Here is an 8,233-nt window from a genome sequence, read left to right as displayed (position 1 = left end):
TAGATTAGCAAGGAGAATTTCGGCCACCTCATTCCCCCAAAAAATTTGATAGCAAACCACAATTCAAATTTCAAAATGAGGGAGACTTGGTCTTGCATTTTAATCCCTTTATTAGTGGATCTTCCCCCTCACCTCTCCAACCATCAATCTCCCCTCCCTAATCTCGAAATTCAGAGTGAAATTCAGTAGAAAAACCGTGGGTTACATAGCTAAAAGAAGAGAGAAAAATAGAGAAAAGAAAAACAAGAGAAGCGCTCCACCTCCTCCGTGCCGCGTCGTCGTCGTTTTGTTCGTTTTCTTTCGAAACGAAACCAAGGCATGTCTAGATTCTTTCAAACCTCAATCAAGTTATATTACCATTTATTTTTCAGTACATGATCATGTTTTAGTGAGTAAAAACCGAGATGCGTGTCCGAACATTTTAAATCAAACATGCAGATTTTTCGAATTCTTGAGCAGCTTTATGGTTTTCGCTTGTTGTGATGTTTCAGGTGGATGGCTCGACTCCAGGCTCCCAAGGTGACTCCTAGACACGTAATAGGATGCATTAGGATTGTGTTTGTCCATTCATGCAGTCCCCATAGCGCTGGAAAATCAGAAGTTGACAGCAAATTCCATGCGCCCACTTATGCTATTTTCGAAAATCTGTTTTGAGGTCAAGGGGATTGGATCGGATCTTGGCTGCCCTAAGGGCTCTTAGCCATGGTTGGATCACTCCCCTAGCATGTCTAAGACGTGAATAAGTCGCCCTTTTGGTGGCTTGGTCCATGGCTCCTCGGTTTTTAATCAAAACAACAAAACAGCCCCCTCCCTTTCTCGCCCCTTCGGTTTTGACAGCACTAGTGTAGTTCGTTTTTGGTGGCATGGTGTGGATCTGGTTTGGCCTATGGCCCTTAGCCACGGTCCATACCACACCCCTAGATGTCTAGGTCGTGCCATGGTCAATAAAATGGCCACTGGAACGACGAGAGACAGCAATCAAAGCAGCACACTTCCCACGCGCAGAATTGTGCTCGGCTGGGACGATTGGTTTGTTTCATGGTTGGTTCGAATTGTGGCTGGTCTTGTGCCCTTAGCCATGGTTCAAATCCTTCCTTGGGATGTTGGTAAGGGTCCCTGGTCGGTGGTGCAAGCCCCAATGGCCGGCGGACTCGAAAACGACGCAAGAAAAGCGCATGCACAGCTGCTGGAATTTGACAGCAAGTTGCTGCGTCGGTTCGGAGGTCCGTTTGAGTTCTTGGTTGGCTTTTAGCCTATGGCCTTGGACTGGACAGTGCCTCATCGAGTTAGGAAGGTCATGTTTTTGACCGTTCGTGATTCGGATCATTTTTGAGGTCGTACGAGAATTTACGGTGCGATGTGCCAAATTGACTCTCGAAAGAGCGTTGCGTGTTTTGGCCTCCATTTCACCTAGATTTCGACCCTATCTTTTTAGGAGCATTATTTTATGATTTTTGCAGCATATTTTAATCATGACTAAATGACGGTTCAGTGTTGGTTCGGGTTGGTTCGGAGTCATGATTAAATACGAAGTCATTAGGCGTCATAGTCGCATCTTTTGAACGTAAAATTCATAGTTGGTCAAGTTTGAGCATTTGCATGTTTTTCATTTCACAGTTAGGTTGCAGCGAGCCTGGGGACGATCCATTCCAGTTGGTAAAATTTCAGGATATTTTCATTAGCGTCAGTTAATTATTTTACGTGCATGAAAACAAAAAAATGATATTTTTGAGATTTATGCGATATGGCTTGTGGTGCATTCACTATGTGGGAGCATTATTTATACGGTCGCCAGTGACCGCTCAGTTCAGGTTGGTACCATCAGGTCACCAGTGACCGCTCAGTTTAGGTTGGTACCATCGGGTCTTCAGTGACCGCCAGCTCAGTTTCAGGCTCCCCGGTAGTCAGTTACCGATCAGTTCAGCTTAGTGCAGTGGCCACAGGCGTAAAACATAATCTCAACAGAAAATTTTATCAGTTATTTCAGTACAGGCTCCAAGGAGCAAATATTTTTACTGTGATTATCAGTTCAGTTATGCACGTATTATAATTGCTCAGATCAGTTTATTTTCAGCATGAGTACAGATTATTTTCAGTATGCCTCATGACATGATATTTTACCCCATGTATATTTTTACTCAGATTTTACTCGTTACCTGCGATATATATGCATGCTGAGTCTTTAGGCTCACTAGACTTGATTGTTGTAGGTACTGATGAGGTCAGGGCCGAGGGCGGGGACCAGTGAGCTAGCTTGGGTCGGCAGTAGTGGCACCCGAGGACCTCAGTGCAGCAGTTGTCATTTTATTCCGCAAACAATTTTTTATCAGTAGTTGGATGATTTTTAAATTGTTATTTTTGGCAAGACTTTATTTTCTTCCGCTGCTACTATTTTAAACATCGAACTTGATTTATCAGACGATTTTACGAATAAGGCCATTTAAGTTCTTTTAAAAAGAAAATTTTTAATTTTTCCGCAAATTTTCAAGCTAGTAGTTTTAGGGCCTTCACAGGTAGCACATGGGCTTTGGCTATGACAGTAGATGGATTTTGGCACAATTTGAGTCCAGCAAATCCAATTCGATCGCATATCGAACTCGTCGATATTATCGTATACAAAATTTGTACATCTAATCCACTCGAAAAATTTCACAAGCCAAACCCGAGAACAAAGATGCCCCTGAAAAAATAAATGATACTTTTTCGAAGCCATTGGTTTTAGAATCTTGATCAGGCCTGGTTCTGGTTTCGAGTTTCGTTCGGAAATTGAATTTGCTTTCTTGACACGTGTCAAGCATACGTAAGCCCTTTGAATAAAATACTTTGAAATAATATTTTCCCTCTTTCTACTGTGCAAAACTCATCCGTTCGAATTTCAAAACCCAATGGAGCCATCAACGCAATGACGCCCCACCTCTCTCCAAATTCATTTAATATTCGAAATCAATTATTCACATTGAATTCGGACATTGATTCACTCGTAAATGGTATGGTCTTGGTTCCCTACTGAGAAGCAGTGGCGCGAAGGTGAAACAGGAGCTGTAGCAGCAGTTCGGTTTCTGCGAAGAGCAGTGGTCGCCACGATGGGCTGTTTTTTTGGATGTTTTGGTGTTAAAGATTCTCAACCTCAATTCGTTTCTCCACCTGTAAGATCTAAAAATCCCATGATTTGTTTTTTTTTTAAATTTAATTGAGTTCCTATGAATTTTAGGGTTTTTTCTGTTTGATTTTGACGAATAAGTGCAAAATGTTGTTGTTTTGTTTGGAAACAGGAGCCTGTGGTGTCTCGAAATAAGACTTCTCTTTCATCCCTTTTGGTTTCTGATGGTAATTCGTTTTCGAAATTTTTAGTGATTGTATGGGTTTTTGTTTGGGGGAAGCGGTTAGTGAAGATCAAGTGGGTTTGGTGAATGGATTTAGTGATATGATATTTCTAATTTGAATGTAGAAGACTATTCACTTGGAACGGAAGAGGGAGGTCAGAATTCACAAAATGAGGAAGTTTATTTCAGGGAGCTCAAGGAACAGGTCTGTCTGTTTGATTCTTGAAAATCTTGACGATTTCTTGTGAACTTTGAATTTTATTTAGCTTGTTAACAAATCTGATTCCATTAATCAGTAAGTATGTCTTCTCTGTGTACAACAAAGGGATCTTGTGTATGTGAATTCGTTCATTTGTTGGGTGATTAAAACTGATTTTCATCACTCTTTGGTGGTGCCTTATGTCCACTTGTTTGGGATTGTGATTATAATGAAAATTCACTGTGGTCTATGAATATGAATATGTGCAAAAAATGCTACCCTGATCTATTATCCTTGTTTATTCTTGAAATTGAGTCAAATCTTGTAATGTCATATATGTACAAATGCTAAGGTTCCATGATGTTATATTGCAGGCCAAGTTCCTCAAGGCTTGTGGAACTTTAGCTGAAACTCCCAATGAAATCCGAAAAGCCTCAGAGAGATGGGTGGATATAACTTCTCAAAATGGAGAACAAAAACCTTTGAATTTCAATTCATGGCTTCCCAATGCTTCCATTGAGAAATTTAATCTAGGGAAGCAATCTCTTGACTCTCCACAACCTGTCAAAATTTGTGAAGAAGGAATAGCAGGTTCTGTGGAGGATACTCCCACCAGGTACATCTTTCAACTTCTGCAGGTCGCTTTGAAAACCATTGAGAAGCTGATGTTTGAAATAAAATATTTTGCATTTGTGATGGGACACCACTACTAGCGACTTTCTTCTCGTTCCAAATTTTTACTGAGTGGAATTCCTGGTGAAATAGAGTTCAAGCTTTAGATCAAGGAAAAACAAGTCGTGCCAGCAACTAGCTTCATCCTCTTACTTATGTACTTCAGTTCTCATTCCGCTAACCATGATAGATATGGACCATATGGTTCTTTATTTCTGTCATTTTTAGATTTGACACTGCCAAAAGTCTACAAATTACACTACTTTATTTGTTTTCTGCAGCTGCTTGACTGATGGGCTTACCAGAAGGCAATCTACCAGCAGTGATCTTCAGAATGTTCTTACACCCAAAGATGAAAAGCATAACGATTCTGAAGCTTCATCGGTTTCACCAGGGGCCTTAGCTCCAAGTGAACAGTTCCAAAACAAATCTGTTCGTTTTGATTGTGACTATGATAGGTCTCCATATTCTTCAAAAGGATCTACATCTGAAAGTGCTAGTCAACACTCAAAAGGATCAGGGTCAGCTGGACATTTTAGTTTGTCCAAGCCATCAGTCAATCCAACACCACTGAAACTAACGGATGAAATGCTAACACCTGGAACTGTATTCCCTCGATATTTGGATAATTTGGCTCCTGGAAAAACTTTCACGGTCAGGTCTCAATTTGTGTACCCTGTACCAAAACCAGTTGATAGTCTCCACCAGTGGGAAGAATATAATTCAAATTCCAATGACCTGATTGGATCTCATAACCTAAATGATGAAGCAACCCCAATGACAGTTTCAATGTTGGACATCACAATGAAGGACGTTTCAGTTCAAAAAGAGATGAAGGATAACGCAGGCTTGGATTCTTGGTCCAAACCACTTTCATCCAAGCATGATGACAACAAGAAACTATCTGGTTCATCATCAGGTGAAAATGTTGTTTGTCGTAAAGTTTCCGGCGATAGACCTATTCTGGGTATGGTGGCAGCCCATTGGAATGATGATGAAAATTCTCGTATTTCACCTAAATGGTGGGATGGGAATGGGATTCCAAATTCAACTAACAAATACAAAGAGGCTAGTTCTACCATCATATTCACCTTTTGTTTTCTGCTTTTATTTCCTTTTTCCCCCTCTTTTTAATAAATAGGTTTATGTTTTTTGTTGCATATGCTGAAACCGTTGACTGTTAATCTGAGTAGGATCAAAAAGTTAGTTGGCATGCAACACCATTTGAAGAGAGACTGGAAAAGGCATTATCTGAAGAAACATTTATATCTAAAAGGTATACCATGTTTCTGGTCCATTGACTGTGTTTAGGCTTCTTATAACGGAAGTTGTGTTAAAAATTTGCTGATAGAGGTTTCTGGAGTAGTCTACATGTTTTAATTTGTGCTCCTGTCTGGTTTGTGAGTCAATGGATGTTTTGAATGAAATCGCTGCCTTCCGTGTTTGTGAATCAATGGATGATTTGAGTGAAATTGCTGCCTTCTGAGTAAGTGTAAGATCATTAGTTTTAGTTTACTCCACAGTAAAGCTAGGTTCTTTTGCATGATTAGATTCTTGAATCGAGTAATTATCTAAACCGGACTATAATGCCATGTTTTCTTTTATTCATTTCCATGTAATCATGTACCTAAAGAAACATAGTAAGAGGGCTTTGGCCTTTGGTTGAAGCATGGCCACTAAAAAAATTCACATGCCGCAACTTGGCTCAAAGCTGACCCAGGCGCACCTACACCTATTGTTTTCTAATCATATATGTTTTTATTGTTATTCAATTGTTTATTAAGAAAAATGCGAGGTATTTTCTTTATATATATATATATATATTAGTGTATCATATGCTTTAGTGTGCCTCAGTTCATAATAATTAGTGACTCACATGCCTAGACTCTGAAGTACTCATCAACCTAGCAGTTTTAACAAATATGTGTTGAAGCTTAAGGAGATGATTTATGTAATTTATATCTGTAAATTACTCTAAATTAGTCTAGTTGAAGATTCCATGTTCCATGACTTTGTTCGTGGTGACCACTAGATATATGTTTAGTAACTATCATAATTCCCTACTTTAATTAAAACTCACTCTATATACACACACACACACACACACACACATACATATATCGAATAGTAAACTATTCTACTAATCTTCTAATGCTTTATTTTGCAGGAAGCCCATCAGTGGGACATCAGCACCTGATTTTAATGATACTGAAGAATCTGATACTGCTCTGTCACATTTGCAATCTTCCACCCATTTGAGTTCGGTTGTTTCATTCTGATCATGGTTTAAACCTTGTTGTGCCTTTTCCTTTGTGTGATCTCAATATGTTTCTTGATCATGCTTCGTGAATTATTGCATGATATGTGTCGAAACAAATTCTTTAAACACATCTGAGTTCGGAGTGCCACTTAGCATTCAGGTATAAAATTTGTGATGAATGTATAGAAACAAAAGTGGCTTCCCAGCTTGATGCTCTTTTGATATTGTTTACTGTTTGATGGATTTTTTCCAGCTCAAAAATTTCCCATATATGCTCATGCATTATCTGTTAAATAAAATTTGATTGAATGTTGTATTCTAGAAAAAATGACACTGATATTCCTCCTTAATTTAATTTAGAGATGTTCTGGGGAGATCATCTCCAAATGGTTGTCCTGGAAACTAGAAAGAGGAAGCCATAGTTGAGTTATATCTTCATGTTTTTTTGTGAAATCTTGATACAATTTTTTAAGCCTATTTCTTATATGGCTTTCATGTTCTTACATCATCACATTGTTGTCTTCCCAATCTTACCATTCATGTTGTAACTAGCATCATCATCATCCACTATGTAGTCGAGGTAGTTACCAGAAATCAATTGCCGTCTTGATGGTTCTGCCTTTTGAACGAGATAAAAAATGCAAGGAAACAAATCATACATGGGATTTGTCATTTCTTTCTAATCTACACCGATAGATGGTAGCAATGTCGTGGAAATAGGTCAAGAATGTTAGTTGATTAAATATAAATTATGGCGAGTAAACATCAGAGAAGAAGTATGCAAATCAAGGGTAGATTTACGCTTTGAACCAATGTTTATGTTTGAGCTCGACTTGATTGGTTGATTGGCCAGGACCAAAATTGGTCACATGGATTCATGCACTAATTATGTCTAGTAATTTCCATATTGGCATTTTAATTACCATTAGTGGGCAATAAATATTGGTTAATGGGGAGTGGATAGTACAAATCTTTAGGATTTGTTTAGATGAAAAGATTTAAATTTATAAGCGGATTTCAACTCATATATTTCAAGTGAGAAGGACGAAGAATGAATTTAAAATTCAAGCATGAAAATGTATCTGCACAACACAAGTCATAATGTTTAGTTGCATAATCCATTTGTTGGAGTATTATTTTTGTTTAAGTGTGTGCCGATAAAGAGAAGTTCATTGCATTCTTAAAACTTGAGAGAACGAATTTGTTTAAAGAAAACAGTGTTTTCACAAACCATAGTTTGTCGTTGCAACTTGACATCACTTACAAAAATTAGGTTTTACGTATTATAAAATGGAGATCTGATTTTGATCATTATTGAAACGATTTCGACTTTGTCCATGGAATGTAATTTATCTTTATGGTAAATAAAATTTCTAACTCAACCATTATTTTTGTCAGATGTTGATGCTCATTTTTTCGAGTTTTTTCTATGTTCACTAGGAGAAATTTTTCCTATATGACGTGACAAAATAAAGATTATTGAATAATTAAAAAAATGGAGTGAATCTACAATTGCAATATGTGAAATCCACATAATCTAATAATTTTAAAAGTAGGAAAAGAAATTTTCACCGCTTGGACGAATCTGTCTATGCAGTTGAGCACCTCTATTATTGCATGTTGCAACTATGCTAGCGCTCATCAATTGTTGCATGTTGCAACCAGTTGGGGTTTTGACATTTCTGATCTTAATTGAAATTGAACTTTTAGCAATTTTGTTGGATCAATTAAGGTTTTGGTGTTGAACAAATCTTAAGACAAACTTGAACTACGCCAAAA

The 8,233-nt window shown here is 38.0% G+C and overlaps 1 protein-coding gene across 2 annotated transcripts; it reads left to right on the top strand.

Annotated features, from left to right (window-relative positions):
- The first annotated feature begins 2,831 nt into the window (after window positions 1-2,831).
- LOC140837287 (protein JASON-like) lies at window positions 2,832-6,685 on the top strand. 2 transcript variants are annotated; one of them, XM_073203401.1, is made up of 7 exons: window positions 2,832-3,146; window positions 3,273-3,327; window positions 3,452-3,528; window positions 3,897-4,138; window positions 4,476-5,262; window positions 5,388-5,470; window positions 6,362-6,685. In XM_073203401.1, the coding sequence occupies exons 1-7, from the start codon at window positions 2,985-2,987 to the stop codon at window positions 6,471-6,473; spliced, it is 1,518 nt and encodes a 505-aa protein (XP_073059502.1). In that variant the 5' UTR covers window positions 2,832-2,984; the 3' UTR covers window positions 6,474-6,685. The 2 variants fall into 2 exon arrangements, with proteins under 2 accessions (XP_073059502.1, XP_073059501.1); XM_073203400.1 differs by having other exon boundaries at window positions 2,835-3,146; window positions 3,449-3,528.
- Window positions 6,686-8,233: the final 1,548 nt, after the last annotated feature.

The sequence above is a fragment of the Primulina eburnea genome, chromosome 7, assembly GCF_022965805.1.
Source record: "Primulina eburnea isolate SZY01 chromosome 7, ASM2296580v1, whole genome shotgun sequence".
NCBI lineage: Eukaryota > Viridiplantae > Streptophyta > Magnoliopsida > Lamiales > Gesneriaceae > Primulina > Primulina eburnea.
This window is presented reverse-complemented; position numbering and strand designations above follow the sequence as displayed.